Raw genomic sequence first — 20,455 nt, 5'->3', positions numbered from 1 at the left:
CGAGCACACTCCTTTGCCAAAATCTTGGTGAATAGCCTTTCACTGTACAATTGTGTCTTAGACATTGTGTTACTTGTTGTCATGATCGTGCTTGGCTGGATGCTTTTTGTCTCACTTGCATGTTACATGGGCACATTTCCGGAGTTCAGGCCTCCAGCTCTGAAGTGGAAAGAGAAGTGGCCTATTCAGTAAATCAAGGCATGACTGAGGAGCTGGACTTTGGATGAAGAACCATAACTAATAAGGGTTCAGGATACTTATATCCCCCAGGAGGGACCCTGGTGGAAATAAACAAAGTTGATCCTAAAGTAATGCAGCTCTGAAGCTCACCTGACCAGCTGTACAGTTCCCATTGTTGCAAATCATTTTGTCACATTTTATGTAAAAAGTTAACGAACATTAAAAAAAAAAGTGGTAAGGAAAATCAGATACCTAGGTTTTGGAGTCAGCACTGAAATGGTGACTTGGCAGAGATAGAGGGTGTTAAATGTGGAGTCAAGATGAGATAGAACCTGTGGAACAGCTGCATCCATGCCAAGGATGCCTAAGCACTACAGAGATAGCAGAAAGAGAAGGAAAATGGGCATTTTTTAACATCAGCTGTGTGCAGCACCATACTAGGTTCTTTACATACGTTATTTTATTTGATCTTCACAATCCAGTGAGGGCAATAGTGGTGTCCCACTTCCCAGAGGAAGAAACAGACTCTTGGAAAACAAGTACTTTGTCCAAGGTCACACCTGGGACTCAAAGTCAGACCTGTCTGACTTGAAAATGCGTGCGTTTTCCTTCAGAAAGGTATGTATCCAACCAGAACACTGTCAAGGAATCCAAAGCAGGTGTGAGGTTTAAGAAAGAAGTGGTAACTACGTTTCTGAGAACCAGGTATTTATCTTCTGTTGAAAAAAAAGGCTATGGCTTTGGCAACTAGGTAGGTGACCTTCAAGAAAGCAGTTTTTGGGGTTTTTTTTTAATTTTTTTTAACGTTTATTTATTTTTGAGACAGAGAGAGACAGAGCATGAACGGGGGAGGGGCAGAGAGAGAGGGAGACACAGAATCGGAAACAGGCTCCAGGCTCTGAGCCATCAGCCCAGAGCCCGACGCGGGGCTCGAACTCATGGACCGCGAGATCGTGACCTGAGCCGAAGTCGGACGCTTAACCGACTGAGCCACCCAGGCGCCCCGAAAGCAGTTTTTTTAGAAGGATAGGCATTGAGACCAGATCGCAAGGGTTGCTGTAGTAGACAGTTGTAGCATATGTTGACCATTCTTTTCATATCGTAGCCAGAAGAGGAAAGGGAAGCAACTATAACCTGATATGACATGGTAAATCTTCAGAAGACTTCTCAGGATAGTAGAGGCTTGGGCATGTTGGTGGCAGGGGGCAAGGAGATGTTAGACAGGCAGAATTGGGAATACTAAAAAGATACAGGGTAATTGACAGGATACAACCCATGAAGAAACTGGGAATGTCATCAAAGGCAAATTTGCCTATTAATTTTTCTTCTCTAAACCCTGTCACCCACCTCTCTTTCCCACTTTTTCCTCCACATGTTTCTCTCTCCTTGCCTTGAATGTGAGTAATATTTGCTAACATTCTGCTTCTGTACAAAAGTGAATGAACCAAACCTTATATATTTCTTCTTCCAAAACCCATATGGGTATTATTGCTCCATTACTTGCTCTGATTGTTATCCCCTTCCACCACAGGTCAGTGATCTTCCCTAGGAGAATTAATTTAAGGCAGCTTTTCTAAGCTTGACCTAAATACAGCCACTATCTTTAATTCTGGTGACTAACTTTTTTTTCATATTCATGATTTTTACCTTCCCTTTCTTCTCATCTTTCATGATCCACAAATCATTCCTGGGGACTTATACATGTACTTCATTCATACACACACACACACACACACACACAGACATGTTTCCAAATGAAAATAAGAGGCTTTCCCTTCATCCAGACATTTTTGTTTGGACAATGTGTAAGCAGTAGTAAACCTGGAAAGGTGCCTACAGTAAGTGAGATGAATTTGAAACTGTTTTCTTACCAAAACATAATCTCCTTCAGCCAAGGACAGTGTCTAGATGACTTTTGTCTCCTTAGTGCCAAGCACGCGACATCTCAATCTGGCACTTATTAAGTAAAGTACTCAGTGAGTATTTGTAGAATAAAGCAAATGAATGGAGGGATAGGAAAGACTTGGATAAATTATTATTGATGTTATGCACTTAAACACAGAATTGGTAGCACTGGTAAAATTGCATTGCACAGGAAAAACAAAATAGTTGCTTACGATTATGGGTGAAAGGAAGGACAGTGACCCTGTGTCTCTGTAATGATTCATATTTTCCAGGGTGGGTAGTCTGATAAGGCTGTGACTATTTAGCCTAAAAATAATTGCTACTTTTAACCAAATCTAGCACTGCTTTTTTGCAAATAGATTTTTATAAAATCTTGAATAAAATTAATGAAAAACAAAGCTAGATATAAACATGAGATTGTTTTTTAACTCCTATAATTATAAAATTAGTGAACATTTAAACTTGTTAAATGTTTCTTTGATTTAAAAACTTGATTGATTCCAAATACTGCTTTACTCTTACCTTCCATGAACTTACTCTTTTATCTTCTGTGGACTGATAAATGATAAAATAGAAGAATCAGTTATAGAGCAGTTAATCATCAAGTATAGCATGGCACTAAATCCTTTATTTATCTGGTGCATCACAGACACAATTCTGGAGAATTCTTTAAATGTTTTACATGTTGGTATTTGTTCGTTGAATTGGAAGAATTTATCAAATATTAATGGGTCCTAATGGAAAATTTTACTCTAGAGGCAAACTCTTTCTTTAACTAGCTTTATGAATGTATTTTATTAACTAATCTTGCAAACTTGAATGAAAGTTTTAAGGAGAAAAAATGATTATTCCGAGGTGTATCAAGTGTTTGTTAAATTCAAGATCCTAATTGCCTAGTGTGTTTTTCCTCTGTTGTCTTTCAATACTTCCGTGTAGATTGTTTATTATAGAGACTTAACACCTTTTTAATATTCTTCCTGCCTCTGACTTTTCTCATTCTGATAGTTCTAGTTAAGTAACATAGTTCTTGGAGGCAAAATTCAAATGTTTCCATTTTACTCCGTGTTTAAGTATTTTTATAAAGCTTTAGAGAAGATTTTAAGGCCAAAGGGTAAAACGAGTCTTGATATTATATTACTACTGCTTGTGTTGATCCATTACCCATTTTGAATGAGGAGTTTGAGAGTTAGCTTTCTTTCATTTTAGTACAACTAGAAAAGGTATACTCTGTCTTAAAACATGGACATATCAAAATAGACAAGTCTTAATACTGAATATTGCAGTGGAGCAGAAGTACCTGGAAAACTACAAACTGCTTGGTGAACACCTACGATTTCTGTGGAAGTGAAACCATGTTCTAGTAACTAAATTGCCTGTATTATTTCTGAGTTCTATCTATTTACTGATTTTTTTTTTCCGTTGAGTTTTTCGGGCCCCACATTATGATGTTGTTTATCACATGAAAGTTTTTAATTATAGTGAGTGGCAAATCAGCTACACTGCAAAAAATGTTTTGTAAGAATAAAGCAATCACCAGGTTATAACTAGTATTCTTACGATTTCATTGCAGAGAAAAATGTTGCTCATCTGACAAGAGATTTACAGAACTTTCACATACTCCCAGTTCCCAAAACTATAAAATTAAATGCCACTAACAAATTCTCTGCAGCTAAGGTTATACATTACGATATATGGTTTACCCTTGAACAACATGGGGTCTAGGGCACTGACCCCTGCCCCCTCTAGTCAAAAACCCACATAAAACTTTTGACTCCCCCCCCCAAACTTTCCTAATAGTCTGCTGTTGACCAGAAGCCTTACCAGTAACATAAGCAGTTGATTAACACATGTTTTATATGTTTTATGTGTTATGTACTGTCTTGTTAAAATGAGAGAAAAATTATTAAGAAAATCATCAGGAAGAAAAAATACATTTACAGTACTATATACCTTATATTAAAAAAATATGTGTATAAGTAGACCATGTAGTAGTACAAACCCATGTTGTTCAGGGGTCAACTGTACATTAAAAGTAGGAATAGATATGTATTCTTTACCCAAGGAGAAAAAATGTACATTTGGAAAAAAAAAAACTCTTTACATAATTGGAAGAAATACATAATCCTTTATATCTGAGACTAAGATGAGGAAGTAGAGTCAGCAAATGTTGATTTCTCTTTTGAGAAACTTTATGATAAGGGTAGGAGGGAGATTGAACAATTTGTTTTGAAAGGACACTAAAGCATGTTTAATAGGGTGTGGAGAAGGAGCCAGGAAAGAAAAATAATCTGAAATTGAGAATGAGATGGAGGGGTAGATATATACCATGGAATAGGGTCACAGAGGAGGCACAAAGAAATGGGATCATGGTCACAGGCAGATGGAATAGCTTAAATAGATGGAAGAAAATAAGTGAAGAATAATGTGGCTGTAGATAAGTTTGTAAGTAGCAGGGAAAGACTGTTAATCATGCCTGACAACTTCATTTTTCATGAACTAAGATATGAGGTTGTGTTCTCAGAGTCAAGAGATGATGGTTGAGTAGAGTGAAAATAGTGGTACCAAAGTAGTCATTAAGAGGATCTGGAACAGGACCTATCCCAGGGCCAGAGAAAATCGACAAGTGACACTGAGTGCTCAGAAGTGGCCAGAGATCATGGATTTGTAGTATTACCAGTCTCCTTCCTGCCACTTCCTACCCCCAGTTGTTGGTAGTCAGCCATGCTGCTGTAGGTGTGGAGAAAGCCAGCTGTAGCATTGATCTCAGCTTATAGTTACCATGAATAGGAGAATTAAGGATGCAAGAGATTCAGAGGAGTGCTGGTGAAAGGTTCGAGAAATCACAAATATAATTGGTAAAGGATAATGGAGTTATCTTAGGAAGAAAATTGTTCATCCCAGTCAAACATTACTTGTATCTCTTCCCCCAAAGTTGTATCTTCAGCTCTGACATTTCTCTTAGGTTGCAGACAAAACTTTATTTTTTGCTGGACATATGCATTTGGATATCCCTCAGGCAATTCACGGTGTCAAATCTGAGATTTGAGTTCATCTTTGAAAAGTCCCCTATTTCTTTTGGTGACATTTCCATCTTTGTAATTATCCAGAATTGAAAGCTGACTAGTTGGTGCTTCTCTTGCCCTTATTTCCCATCTGCTCAGTTGCTCAGTCCTGCCTTTGTAACTTCTCTTACCCAGTTGTTTTTCTCCTTTCCCAGTACTGCTGACTTACATCAGGCTTTCATTACTTGCCTAGACTCCTGCAATGAGAGCCTTCCCAAACAGGTTTCCTTGCGATGTGTCTCTACTTTTGACTAGTCCATCGTTTCTCCACCTTTAAGAATCATTTCACGATTAGGGCAGGCCTTTGTTCAGAAACCTAGTGATGCCCCAATTCCTACCATGTAATTTTGCTTGAAATTCGAGGCTCTCTTAAAGTGGTCCCAAACTGCCTCTACAACTTATTCTTCTGTGTTCTTAAATTGCATCCACTGTTTCCCCCCTACAAACATCTTTGTTAGCACTCTGAACTGTGTTTAAAATGCCTTTCCTCTTGAGATCTGTCTGTCCTAGCCTCCAAGGCCCGGTTTAGATGTCACTGCCTCCTTAGAAGCCTTCCTTAACGTCCCAGAGGTAGAAACATCTTCCTTGTATAAATTCCTATAGATGAGACCATCCTTTGTGTCTGTATTAGCTTCAACTTTGTTATATAGCTGTTTATGCAAAGATCTCATTTCCCTTGCTATTTAGTTTCTTCCAACTGTGTAAGTAACAAGTATAACACATAATCAGAATTGCACAAATTTATACAGTTGAGAAGTTTACAGTGGTTCTCAATATTAGTTGTACATTGGAATCACATTGGAAGCTCTTTAAAAATATCAATACCTGATTCAAAGATTTTAATTCATTGGTCTGGGATGGGGACTCGGCATATGTATTTTTTAAGTTACCCAAGTGATTGTAATTTGTACAGACATAATTGAGAACCGCTATAGTTAATTATAGGGCAATTATTAGTGTGCTAGGGCTAGGCTGAATCAGTTGATTGAGCTATGTCTGCTAGGATTTGCTTGCTTCAAGGCACTTCTTAACTTTCTTCTGAAGTTTTCAATTAGTTAATGGTGTTGGAAGGTACTTTTTGGCTGTCATAGAGAAAAGATGAATTAGAAACAATAGACTTGTCAGTTTTCATCAGCACATTTTATTTTGTAATGACAGATTTCAGAAATTATTTGAAGAGCATATACCAACTGGGCCTTTGAAATAATAAGGTATACTCAGTTCTTAAAATGAATCAGACATGTGAGTTTGTGTGGTATAGTGGTTAGAAGTGTGGACTAGTGGGAGTTCTTCTGGGTTATTTGCTCATCTCTTACTGACTGTGTGACCTTAAGAAAGTCACTTGGGCCTCACCTTAGAGTTAACACTTGCTGCAACTTCACAGAAAGGTTAAAGACCAACCAGTTAGTTTCATAAAGAAAAAAAAATCCTTTTACAAACTTGGAAATCACTGATGTTTCATATGTTTGATTCAGGAGTTGAGATCTTGCCACAAAGGGAATAAGTGGGGAAAAGAACTGGCATTTCTTCAAGGGAAATGAATTCATTTGCTCTACTTTAGAAACCTACCCACCACCCATTTTAAAGTATCTGAATTCCTTTTCAGTTGTAAAGCCACGTTTCCTGTCTACATAAAAACATCACCAGCAGTTTAGGAAAGTGCCATGAAGTAGTACCTCTGCCCAAGACCCAGTCCATTTTGATATATGGGAAAAGAAAAGCTGTTCCTCAGGGATGGCTTTTTGGTTCTTTCCCTGTGCCTAAGTGTGTTTTGTTAACTTCAGGGAGGAAGCCAGGGGCCACAGATTACAGAAATGTTTTTACAGAGTCATTGACAGAGTTGAATATTCTTCTTCATTCTCCCTAATAAGAAATAAGCAAGGTGGAAAAAGAGTTATGTTAAATAAGAAATCCTAATTACTTACATGCTAAGGAGCCCTGAATTATACAGATAAAATTCCTTTTCAAAGTTTATACCAGAAATTTCTTTTTAAAATCTGAGAGGTGCATTCTGCAAAATGCCTTGGGTTTGGGTGAACCCTCAAATTTCTGAAAATAGATGACATTTTGACCCACTGTGTTACATACTGGTCACAGCTTTCTTTTGTTTCAGTTTTGAGTGTATGTGTGAACAGACAGAGGTATTCTGGTTTAATCCTTATCATTTAGCACTTGTTCATGTAGAAAAGGAGGGAAAAATCCCAACTCATTTTTTAGTAGAAGATAAAATGTGGATGAAATAACAACTGTTACTCAGGAAGAAAGGAATTACGAGACTTGACTGGTAAGCAAGATGCCTTTGTGATAAAGGTGTCCAATTTTAGCACTATTCTTAACCAGTATGACCCTGGATAAGCCCCTTTCCCTGTCCAAAGCCTCAGGTACTTCAGCTGTCAAAAGAAAACTTGGTGGATAGGTTGAGACTAAATCACACTTGAGGAAATTAAGTGAGTGGTATAGGCTTATAAAATAAGACTATGCAGTTAAACTTCATCTTTTAGAGTCTACACTTACCCAGGCCATTATTAATAAAGATACCTCATCTGTTCCAGAAGAGGTATGTTTATTTATGTTTATAAAAACATCCAGAAGATGTTTTTATTTTATTCTAAGCCCCCCAAGGGTCAAGTATTGTAGTTATCTGTTCTCTTGTAACTGGCAAAGTGACAAGCCAAGTACCTGTGCATGCTGCTTGCCTTCTGCTTCCCAGCATTAACTTCTGAAGGATAACAGTGAGAGTTTAAACATTTCTTTTAAGCCCAGCATTATCTTTTAGCAGTCTCTGCATGTTCATCACCTCTATGCGTGGTAATCAGCAGAACAGGTTTCCCTACTGCAACAGAACTCTGTGTGAACCCAGTAATTTCTCAAATCTGATAGGTATAGAAAAGTATGTGGCTTTTCACTTCCTGTCCCTTCCTCCAACCCCAAACCATGCTTTCTGGTGACATTTATTCACATAGACATTCTCAAAGCTTTTTCTTAAGACTGTTGACTTTGAGGAGTGTTGTTCAGGGTCATTTTATAGCCTACCAGTTTTGATTCTGTGAGTTTGGAAATCAATGATAAAGACTCAGTGAGAAACTCTAAGACTTGTTGATTCTCTCCTAGTTTTGAGGGCGAGGTTAAAGGATGTTTGTGCTATATTACTTCAGGCAAGTGCCTATGTGATTTTCACACACTTCACCCAGATTATTCAGGAGAGGATAATCCAGACTGTATCGTGATTTCCAGTGTTCCAGACCTGCATTATGTGTTCTCCAGTGTGAATGAGTGCAATGAGTAAAGCAGTAGGTACCACGATGAGGAAGGCCATTTAAAAATTCAGGTTCATTACTGACTTTTATTGCACTGCACGAGATGGATAACAGAGTTCCCTCAGTTGTTTAGCTCTACTGTTCACTAAACCACAGCTTTAACTCTTTATATAGCTTTCACTGTTGAGAGGATACATACCAGTGACACACAATTAGAGGGGACTTCTCAGGCATAATCAAGCATTTGTACACTTCTTTGGGTTCCTGACTGTCTCAATCAGTGGAGCATGTGACTCTTGATCTTGGGGTTGTAAGTTAGAGCCCCACGTTGGGTGTAAAGACTACTTAAAAATAAAACCTTAAAAAAAGTTTGTACAGCTCTAAATCCTTGGATATAAGAGTTTTTCTTAAATGCCACTTTTTAATTAAAAATATCTCTCTTGTTTCAGTTGTCAGACTTTAAGAGTCCTCTCGCTACTGTGTATAATTCTTTTAACCAGATGTTTGATAGCTCAGTAATAACAAGTGGAAGGTACTTGTTCTAACCTGACTTGCATTCTTTCTCTGAGGTGTAGCATATGTGGAGCTGTCAGCTAAATAAAGGTCCTTTCAATAAGATGCAGTTTGCCACTTGGCTTTTTGCTTTTGTTGTTGTACCATTTACCATATGGTAAAGAACTATCTATATAAGGCTGCCTGTCTTTTCAGAATAGAGATTTGAATCAGTGAAGTTTTAAAGAGAAGCTTCCTTCCTTGTTTGTGATTTGTACATTGCAAAGTATTATGTCGTTTTTTTTCTAATTATATTCTCCAGCATAGAGACTGTGGTAAGCCATACTTTTAGTGTCACTTTTAGAGGTTTTTATTCCTACTTAAAAGCACTTGAAGGAAATAAATTGAAACATAAAAATGTTTTGTTTTTACTTATGACCAATCACCTTTTCTGTTGATTATTTTAAAGGTATTTCCTACATTGGGGCACCCGGGTGGCTCAGTCAGTTAAGTGGCCAACTCTTGATTTAGGCTCAGGTCATGATCTTGCATTTGGTGAGTTCAAGCCCCACGGCAGGCTCTGTACTGACAGCGCTGAGCCTGCTTGGGATTCTCTCTCTGTCTCTTTCTTTCTGCCCCTCCCCTACTCTTGTGCCCTCTCTCCCTCAAAATAAATAAACATCTAAAAAAAAGCTATTTCCTACATAAAACACATAGGCACCAACTGGAGTGTATTACTTTTTTTTTTTTAAGTAGAAGTAGTCATTTGGGCTTTATTTTGTTTATTGTGGTGTTCTTTAATATTCACTACTATGCATTTCAGGACTAGAACAGAGGCATGAGTTCTTTAGTGAAAAAGTTAGATAAGTGATTAGCATGTAATGATTAATAGTGCACAGATAAGGAGTTAAGAGGAAAGGAGGAGTCTGGGGAGTCAGTTAAATAAAAAAAGGGGGGAGGGGTATTTGATAAGATTCTGAGATGGTACTTCAAAGATAACATAGACACTAAAGATTTTATTTTGTGGTATCTTTCTGTGAGGTGGCAAGTATGTTGTTGTTTTGAAGTAATGAATTTGGACAGTATATATATTCTGGGGCAGTACATTTTAGGAAAATGAGAAGCTAGAAGGGGGTTTAGGGAAAAATACCAATCTGAATAAGGAGCAGTCAGATGGCATTCATGAGGAAGGATTAAAAGGACTTGGAATTAATTGAGAACTGTTTTCAAGAATATGAAGAAATGACTTTTAAGAGCTTGCCCCCAAAAAAGTTCCATGAAGGAGAAAACAAAATTCTGCAAGAGACATTTAGTTTATATATGAGGAACAGTGTCTAGAACTTAAAGTTTGTTATCCATTGCAACATGCTGCACCCAGAGGTGTAGAATCCCCCTCCTTGAAGATCATGGAGATAATTTATTTACAGTCTCATGTAAAGGGATCAAATCACTATGTTAAGGAAGGATCAAATGTGTTTTCTTAGATCATTTAACTTTTTTTCTTTTCATTTATTTTTTTATTGAAGTATAGTTGACATGCAGTGTTACATCAGTTTCAGTTGTACAACACAGTGATTCAAAAACTCATACATTACACTATCCTCACCACAATTATGGCTATTATCTGTCACCACACAACACTACTATGATACCATGGACTCTAACATACCTATGTTGTACCTTTTTTTTTTTTTTTTTAAAGTTTATTTATCTTGAGGGAGAGAAAGAGAAAGAAAGAGTATGAGCCGGGGAGGAGCTCATTCTGTCTGGATGATCTATCCATTGATGTAAGTGGAATCCTTACATCAATGGTAAGTAATTGAAGTCCTCTAACATTATTGTATTCTGTTATTTTGTCCCTTTATGTCTGTTAATATTTGCTTTATGTATTTAGGTGTTCCTGGATTTACAATTTATAGTTGTTATATCCACTTGTTGGATCGATCCCTTTATCACTATGTAATGCCCTTCTTTGTCTCTTGTTACAGTCTTTGTTTTAAAGTATATTGCTACCCTCATTTTTTTTTCCACTTTCATTTACATGGTTATATGTTTTTCCATCCCTTTACTTTCAATCTGTGTCTTTAGATAAGATGTGAGTCTCTTATAAGCAGCATAATAGATGGGTTTGGTTTTTTATCCAGTCACCCTATGTCTTTTGATGGGAGCATTTAGGACATACACATTTAAAGTAATCATTGGTAGGTATGGCCTTATTGCTATTTTGTTATTTGTTTTCTGGGGTTTTTAATAGTTCTTCTCTGTCCATTTCTTCCTTTGCTCTCTTCCCATGTGATTGATGGCTTTCTTTAGTGTTAGGCTTGGATTCCTTTCTTTTTGTTTTTCTTGTGTACCTGTTAAAGGATTTGGGTTTGTGGTTACCATGAGGTTCATGTGTAACATCCTAATTCTATAGCAGTCTGTGTTAACTTGATGGTTAAGTTAAAACACATTCTGAAAGCACATTTTTCCTCTTCCTCTTCATGTTTTACATATTAATGTCATATTTTACGTGTTTTTATTTTATTAGTCCCTTTACTAATTTTTAGATATAATCGGTTTTGCTACTTTTTAAAAAAATTTTAATTCCAGTGTAGTTAATACACAGTGTTATATTAGTTTCAGGTATATAATAATAGTGATTCGACAATTCCACACATTACTCAGTGCTCATCACTGTAAATGTACTGTTAACCCCCGCTCACCTATCACCTGTCTCTCCCCCCACCAACCTGCCCTCTGGTAACTCTCTCTTAGTTGTCTGTAGTTAAGAGTCTGTTTTTTGGTTTGTCTCTTTTCCTTTTCCCCCACTTATTCATTTGTTTTCTTAAATTCCACATATGAATGAGATCATATGGTATTTGTCTTTTTGTGACTGGCATATTTTGCTTAGTATTATACTCTCTAGCTCCATCCATGTTGTTACAAATAGCAAGATTTCATTCTTATGAGCGAATAATACTCTGGTGTGTGTGTGTGTACTTCTTTATCCATTCATCTATTGCTAGATACATGGGCTGCTTCCATAATTTGGCTATTGTAAGTAATGCTGCAATAAACATTGGGGTACACATATCTCTTCAAATTAGTGTTTTCTTATTCTTTGGGTAAATACCCAGTAGTACATTACTGAGTTGCAGGGTAGTTCTATTTTTACCTTTTTGAGGAACCTCCATACTATTTTCCACAGTGGCAGCACCGGTTTGCAAAGCCACCAACAACACAAGGTTTCTTTTTCTCCATATCCTTGCCAACACTTGTTTCTTGAGTTTTTTTATTTTAGCCATTCGGACAAGTGTGAGATGATACCTCATTGGGGCTATTTGCATTTCCCTGGTGATGAATGCTATTGAGCATCTTTACATTCATCTGTTGGCCATCTGGATGTTGTCTTTGGAGAAATGTCTGATGATTTTACTACTGTGGTTTTTTTTTTTTGTTTTGTTTTTTGTTTTTTGTTTTTTTTAATGTCAGGCTTGAACCCATGACCCTGAGATCAATACCTGAGCTGAGATCAAGAGTCAGATGCTCAACCGAGAGACACACACAGTGGCCCCACCACTTTTGTCTTTCAGTGTTCACACTAGTTTTATTAATGATTGATCTGCTACCTTTACCGTATGTTTTCTTTACTCAAGAAGTTTTTTCTTTTCATAAGTTTCTAATTATGATTTTTCTTTTTAGCTTAAAAAGTCCTTTTAACATTTCTTGTAAGGCTGGCTTAGTGGTGATAAACTTTAACTTTTGTCTGCCTGGGAGACTCTCTCCTATTCTGAATAACCTTGCTGGGTAGAATATTCTCAGTTGTAGGTTTTCCTTTTCAGCGCTTTGACTATATCCTACCACTTACTTTTGGCCTGCAAAATTTCAGCTCATAGCTTAATGGGGTTTTCCTTATATGTAACTATTGCTTTCTCTTGCATTTTTTTTTTTAAGATTCTTTCATCTTTGACATTTTAATTGTAGTTTGTCTTGGTGTAGATACCCTTGGGTTCATCCTACTAGGGGCTTTCTCTGCTTCCTGGACCTAGATGTCTCTCTCCTTTTTCTGGGACCCCCTATAATGTGAATGTTAGTACACTTGATGGTGTGCTAGAAGTCCCTTAACCTATCCTCATTTTAAAAAATTATTTTATTATTTTGTTGTTCAGCTTGGATGCTTTTCATTACCCTGTCTTCCTGATTGGTGAGCTTTTCTTCTGCATCCTCTAATCTACTGTTGATTCATTCCATTATATTTTTCATTTGCTGCTGCATTCTTCAACTTTGATTGGTTCTTTATACTTTCTGTATCTTTGTTGAAGTTCTGAGTTTATCCACTCAAGTCCAGTGAGCATCTTTATGACTGTTCCTTTGAACTCTTTATCATGTAGACTGCTGGTGTTGGTTTCATTTATTTCTTTTTCTGAAATTTTGCTTTGTTCTTTCTTTTGGAACATATTCCTCTGCCTCCTTTTGTTTGACTTTCTATGTTTCTGTGAATTAGGCAGAACAGCTGTTTCTCCTAGACTTGAAATAATGGCATTGTATAGGAATATCTCTGGTGTAGACTGTCTGTGACTTTAGCTGGTTGGCTAATGCTGTAACCAGTGTAGGCTCAGAGCTCTGGGCATTCCAGGCATGTAGCACTCTGGCAGGGTAGATGAAGTCAAAATGGGCAGCAGGGGTTGGAGGGTGGATGGGAAGGAGACCCACAGTGCTCTGTGCATAGGGCACCCTAGCAAGGTGGCTGGAACTGAATGGGCACAGGGTTCCCTGGTGGGATGGCAGGAGCTGAAGCAGGCGTGAACAAGGTAGTCCTAAGGCACCCCACACAGGGGGCACGCTGCCAGGACAGCGGGAACCAAAGTGGCCTTGGAGTCACAGGGTGCTCCTTGATGGGACAGCAGGAGCGAAATCAGGTATAGGCCAGGGGTCCCAAGGCACTCCATGTGAGGAACATGCTGCCAGGATGGCTGGAGCTAAGACACACCAGCCAGGTCTCAGAGCTGTCTGCACTTGAGGGGCCCTGGCAGGACAGCTGCTGCAGGCTAGGAGGTCTCAGGGGCAATCTGTGCAGTAGTTGCCCTGGTGAATCATCTAGAGTTGAAACAGGTACAGGATGATTTGGGCCCTGTTGCCTTGACAAGACAGCTGGAGCTGTAGTGGGTGCTGTCTAGGGGTGGTTCAGTGTGCACTGCACTGTGGCTACCTTGGGGAGACCACTAGAGCTGGTGTGCGTTAGGTTGCCCAGACCCTGATTTGGTACATGCTATGAAGGGGCAGTGGGGACATAAACAATGACATGCACTAGTACCTTTGACGCCACAGCATTCCAGCAGCTCCCTGCCCCTTTGGCAGACTCCCTGGGGCTCATTCCTTTATATACTAGTTGTCCTTGTTGTCTACAGCCTTTTTTCCTTGTAGCAGGGCAGGTGGGGCTAGTGTGGTCTAGGGGACTGGGGCTCAGTGAAGCAGCAGACCAACTCTGGTGCCTGTACCCTGCTCCTGTCTATGCCATCAAGGTAGAGAGGGAACATAAACAATGATACTGGCCAGTAGCTCTGACCCACGGAGCATAGTCTAGCAGCTCCCTGCCCTTTATCTGATGCTCTAGAGAGCTGGTTCCTTTATATTCTAGATGCCCTTTTAAAGTGTGGCTTTTTTTTTCTGTGCTGTAAGGGCTGAGATCTTCTCCTGGTCCCTCAGTACTATCCTTCTCCACTGCAGTTTGCAACATCAGGGCAGGATTCCTGTTGTTTATGTCTCCATTGCTCCTTTCTCTAGGTGGTCCCTCAATCCTTGGTTGGGCAGGAGCTGTTCAGTCAACCCTCAGTTCTTTAAGAGGAATTGGTCTACATGTAGGTGTGGATTCAGTGTGTCATACAGGAGAGGATCTGAGGGTCTTTTCTACATCGCTGTCTTCCCACATTTTTTTTCTAAACAAAACATTTAGGTGTATTTGAACACATAATGAAGTTATTATAATTTAAGCCCTGCAAGTTTGCTAGAGAAGTATCAGAAATATTCCTAAAATATTTTATAACCCTGGCACTTGATAGAACAATTCTCCTAGAAGCTGCTTCTTGATCTTTTCATTTCCTGTTCTCATATTGGCACATAGGTTGAGAAATCTAGTCACCATTTACATCTAAGCTGAGGGGTAAGTTTTAAAACATACGAATGGCACTTTGAGATGTAATTGAGATTTTCTTTTCATATATGAACCAAATACTAGTCTCTTTGAAAGCCAGAAGAATTGTTTTGGACATGCCATGTAAGTACCGTTCTTAAATATACACAAAAGCTAGGTTTGTATGGAGTTGACATATCCGAGCTACCTCCTCTGACTTCTTGGTTTTATTTTAGCTAACATTATCCAATTCCCAGTAACTTTGGTCTTATTGCAGGGTAGGAGAAACTTGATACACGTGAGAAAAGCCAGAGTTAACTTCTGGTTTCCACCTTCACTGCAGGAAGATGCCTCAGGAATAGCTGGCCACAAATGCCAGTTTGCCCAAGTGCCTGCTTGGGCTTGACATTGAAAGCTTGGGTTGTCCTGTTTCCTACCTTTGGGGAATACCTGTAGACAAAGCTCTTAAAATGTGAAAACCTGGTACTGCATTCTCTAGCTGTAAAGAAATATAGGAAAGGTGGGGAAGGAATACACTAAAGTGGTTTCCCCATGTAGAACTCTGGATTTCACTGGAAGAGTCATCTAGTCTCCACTTCTTTATACCTTGAGGAATATAGAGATTTTACCACCTTCTCAAAGTGCCAGCCATCTTTAGATAGTAGTAACAAATATTTCCTTTTACTTGTGCTTTCTGTATGAGATGGCTAAGCAAGGAAGGAATCTGTCTCTCAGAAAATAACATTTTGCCTTCCACACTCACTACTGTGGAATTGCTCCACGCCGATTCCTTGAGCCTTATTGATTTAAATCAGAAGGTTATTTTATTTATATTTGATGTGCCTGGTGGCAGTGCCCAGTGTTAAAGCATCTGGAAGACCTTTGTGGTAAGTGTAAGACTGTTTAAGGATAAAAGAATTTTCTCCCCAAAAGCTCTCCAGAAATATAACTTACAAAGGCTGATGCTTTAGTATATAATTGTTTGTATTAGTATATAATCTCGAGAACATGCATAAGTATATAATTACATATCATTATTATATATATTTTACATATATATATATGAAAAGTAATGGTTTTAATCTTTGATTGGTAAGCATGATTTTTAAAAAGTGAGTATTTAATGACATTTCATTGAAAATTACTTTTGAGAATAATCTGTCTTCAGGAGTATTTGCTGGAAATGCCTTGAGAAAAAAGCAGTGTTCCTTAAAAAGCTTGTATTAAATGCCATATAAGATGTAGTTCATCTGTTTAGTGTTCTAAAAATAAAAATGTTAAGGTTTCATCCAAAATACAATCCTATTTGTCTTTATCTTTTTTATTTTTCAGGTGATATAAACATTCAGTTTAGTTTAAAAGCAATTCCCCACCTCCAAGCTTCTTTCAACAGCCTCCTTTCCCCAAGTGGAAATACTTCATTTTCATTTCTGAGAAGAACTTGGTGGCTTTTTCTGGGGTAATGAAGAACATGTTATAGATTCAGGCTTTTAGGTTTATTTCCATACTTAACAATATGCTTGATCTTTCAGTCTTTTCCTGAGGTTTCTCCTCTGCTTTTATTAGTAAAGCCTTCTGTCTCAGGGGGTTTTGTCATAGCAGATAGATGAAGTCTCTCCAATTTAACAAAATTCCCTCTGCCATGTAGAAGGCAGGAGCCCCCTTAGTCCTTCTTATTCCATGGATATGCATTTAAATTTTTGTTTTTTTCAGACTGACCCCGATTCTTGGCATTCAGAAGCATTCTCAGGAAAACATGGTGTTCACACAGTTTATAGAGACTCTGCTTAAAGAATTGCATTTAAAGAATGAAGACCTTGAAAGTTTAACTCTCATATTTAAAACCAGCTGTTAACCAGAGTGGTGAGTTGGATTGTATTTTACTTTGGTTTGCTTTTTTCATTTGTTGCCCATTTGGAATCTTTTTTCCTATTAGAAATATTAAAAACTAAGGATAGACCTCAAGATATCCTCAGTTTGTTAAGGAAAAACATGGTATCCCTTTTTTCCCAGCTGCCCCATTCACTTCCTCCCCACTCCTGTTACTTTCTGCCCCATCCTTGTTGTTATTCCTCCTTAGAGGCGATTGCAGCTAGTTCTTCATACTCAAACCTAGATCGTCCCTTATGTCCCATCTTACTCGTTAAAGTACATTGCTATTTCCTGGGAAGAAACCTAACCACTGTAGCCATCCACTGAGAACTTCCTTCTTCCCTCTTCAAACCATTCCCAACACAGCCAATAGCTTAGTCATCTCCTTTGCAGGTAAGCCGGTGAATGTACAAGTCCTGCTCTGTTGAATCCGGACCTTGCTCCCTGGCACATAGCCGTCCTCTACTCTCCCAGGTTCTTGCCTTTTTCACAACTATCAGAGTGTCCCCTCTTTCATCCTGCCTTAATCATACCTCTCCCTTTCCTCCTTTTACTTCTCACTTCATTCTCTCAGGTGCTCAGATAAGTAGTGATTTAATGTTAAGATTGAAGAAATTTAGCCAAAACTACAAATGAGACCTTCTCGGGGAGCTTATTTTTCTTTTTAACTTTCAATTTCTTGAATTATACAAGCTTACTGTAAAAATTAATACAGAATTGCAAATGTAATTTTAAAAAGGAAAATTCCCCTCTCTGCCTCCAATCCTATCTACTTCACAGAAGCACATTTGATATATGTCATTTTATTTTTTATAAAAACGAAAACAAAAAGCTCTTCAAGCACATCTTTTATGAGAAGGAGAGGAATTTTGGCAGAGAAGAAGGAACAGCATCCCTTTATTGAACCTGCTTGATAATTGAACATAAGGAGTCAGCACAGTCACTACTGTCCAATTTATTCCCAGTGGCTTTCAAATGACCCTGCTCCCCTGAGGACCTTGTAAAACAAAGGCTTTTACATAGGGAATGAGCTCAGGTTGACCTGTGTAAACATCAATTCAGAGCCCCTTCTAAAAATATAGTGAAGTTGGAGTTTGTTTCATTGAGCTTCAGGTAAAGAAAATAACAAAGAATGCCTTACCCAGAAGTCCTCCCTATTTAATGAATAATACAATCAAGAATCATTTTTAATTAACATATTTAAAACTTGTATGTAAACAGATGGTGTTAAAGTATTTTTGAGGACTTTTGACAATAGATGTTTTAAGTGGACTTAACACTTCCTTTGTAATCATTGTTTACTTACACAAATAATGTAAATAATCAAAGGTAAACCTTTACCCAGACTCTGTCAGTATTATAAGGGATTCTGAATGAATGGGCCCTCATTACATCATTTTCCCTATGAGAGACAGGGAGAGACCGGTTAAGATGGCAGAGAAGTAAAGGGACCCTGGATTTTCCTCCTCCCTCAAAAACAGCTGTATTGAGGTCAGATTACTTGGAACACACAGGAAATAGATCTGTGGAGTGGCAGAAGGATCTAGCAGATGCAAGGTGCGTCTATGTGAATTGAGGAAGATAAAATAGCAGAGCCAGGGAGGGGAGGGAACCTTTTTCTGTGGAGAGACAAAAGAAGAGAAAGAGAGGGGTTGTGAGAGTGCAGCATCGTGTTTGCACAAGAGGAAAACGTCTCTGGACCATGGACTGGGGAGTGAGAAGTACTGAGTGTACCAGTTCTTCTTCTGTCAAAAGCTTTTGGACCCGAAACTGTGAGGTTTCAGAAGTGTGTTACTTTCTCAGGAGCAGAGCCATGGTGCATGCTCTTGGGGAGGAGGACCCTGGCCCCCAAGGGCATAGCATGGTGTAGCAATCTCTGATCCCTTGGGCCCACTGGTAGAGAACAGTCCCCTTCCTGGAATACTTTTGGAAGAGGGTTTATTGCCACCCCAAGGACAAAAGTCCCTGCAGGTGCCAGCTTAAGGTCTTTAATCAGAAGCGGGGAGAGGCTTTACTCCAGGAGTGGGGAGCAAATCTGCCTTGTGCTGGGTGCTTTAAGACTTTGGGTTTTGAATCCCAGCTGTTCACCAAGGAAAAATACAAGAGAGTTTTGGCACAGGGCAAGCTGACGTCCCTCGCTAATCCATGAGGGCTGCCTGAGAAGCAGGGGTTGAAATCCCCAGTCCTGGTACAAAGATTGGGGTGGCATCATTTTATGCCTCCCCCTAAACCCAACATGGTGGGACTTCAGAGAGCAACACAGTGGCCCCCAGTGGAAGCGAGAGCCACTTATACCACACCCTACCCCTCTGTGCCAGCAACTGCTTATTTACTGGGGCAAAAGTGATACTAAAATGCTTCTCCTCCAGACTAGCACAGCACCCAGGCACCAACAGAAGTTTTTTGTTTTTGTTTTTTTAACCTCTTCCTTTTTTCCTTTGGAATCAGGCTCATAGTTTGATTTTTTTTTCCCCCTTTCTTTTTCTTTGGAATCAACCTTATAGTTTCTGATTGTCTGTTTAGGTTTTTTTTGTTGTTGTTCCTGTTCCTTTTCTCTTTTTATAGGATTAGTTCCCCCCACCCTTTTTCTCTAGGGTTACGTCAACCAACAAATCAAAGCTTACCTAGAGGTCCAAACACTTCACCACTGCAAACAAGGAAGAGTTCTGTAGAGGACTGACAAGTGGGAAAGAGCAGCCAAAACAACAGCAGAATGCACATATCATACACCAGAGTATGCTCCTAGAGTGTCAGGCCCTGGACAGTGTATGACTCCTCTTTAATATAGTAGTACTCTCAGATACAGGAAACATAACAGGTTTTTAAAACATGTAAAAGACAGAAACTTAGCCAAAGTGACAAGATGGAGGAATTCACCCCAAAAGGAAGATCAAGAAGAAATCATAGCCAGGGGCTTGCTCAACACAGATATAAACAATATATCTGAACAAGAATTTAGAATAGTCACAGGACTACTAGCTGGGCTTGAAAAAAGCATAGAAGACCCCAGAGAAACCACTGCTGCAGAGATCAAAGACCTAAGAACTAGTCAGGATGAACTTAAAACTGCTTTAACTGAGATGCATAACAAACTGGATATAGTGACATTGAGGATGGAAGAAGCAGAGAAGAGAATAGGTGAAATAGAAGATAAGATTATGGAAAATAATGAAGCTGAAAAAAGAGGGAAAGGAGGTTACTAGATCACAAGGGGGACTTAGAGAACTAAGTGATTCCATGAAACTACATAACATCTGTATCATAGGAGTCCCAGAAGATGAAGAGCGAGAAAAAGAAGGTTTATGTGAACAAATTATGGCTGAGAACTTCCCTAACCAGGGGAAGGAAACAGGCATCCAAGTCCAAGAGACTGAGAAGCCCATTCAAAAATCAACAAAAAACAGGTCAACACCATGACATATCATAGTAAAACTTGCAAAATACACAGAGAATTCTGAAAGCAGATAGGGACAAAAGATTCTTAACCTACAAGGGCCGACACAGAAGGTTAGTGGCAGACCTGTGCACTGAAACTTAGCAGGCCAGAAAGGAGTGGCAGGAAATATTCAATGTGC

At 38.7% G+C, this 20,455-nt stretch overlaps 1 protein-coding gene across 2 annotated transcripts in view; it reads left to right on the top strand.

Moving 5' to 3' along the window:
• RPAP2 (RNA polymerase II associated protein 2) overlaps positions 1 to 20,455 on the top strand; it is a 99,320-nt gene that overhangs the window by 72,502 nt on the left and 6,363 nt on the right. For both annotated transcript variants that reach the window (XM_049618450.1, XM_049618451.1), the window contains exon 12: positions 16,722 to 16,871. In XM_049618450.1, coding sequence (XP_049474407.1) covers positions 16,722 to 16,863 — 142 coding nt within the window. In that variant the 3' untranslated portion in view covers positions 16,864 to 16,871. The remainder of the gene's footprint in view (positions 1 to 16,721; positions 16,872 to 20,455) is intronic.

The sequence above is a fragment of the Panthera uncia genome (assembly GCF_023721935.1).
Source record: "Panthera uncia isolate 11264 chromosome C1 unlocalized genomic scaffold, Puncia_PCG_1.0 HiC_scaffold_4, whole genome shotgun sequence".
In the NCBI taxonomy this organism is placed as follows: Eukaryota; Metazoa; Chordata; class Mammalia; order Carnivora; family Felidae; genus Panthera; species Panthera uncia.
Note: the sequence above shows the minus strand (reverse complement) of the source record. Positions and strands in the feature narration are given on the sequence as shown.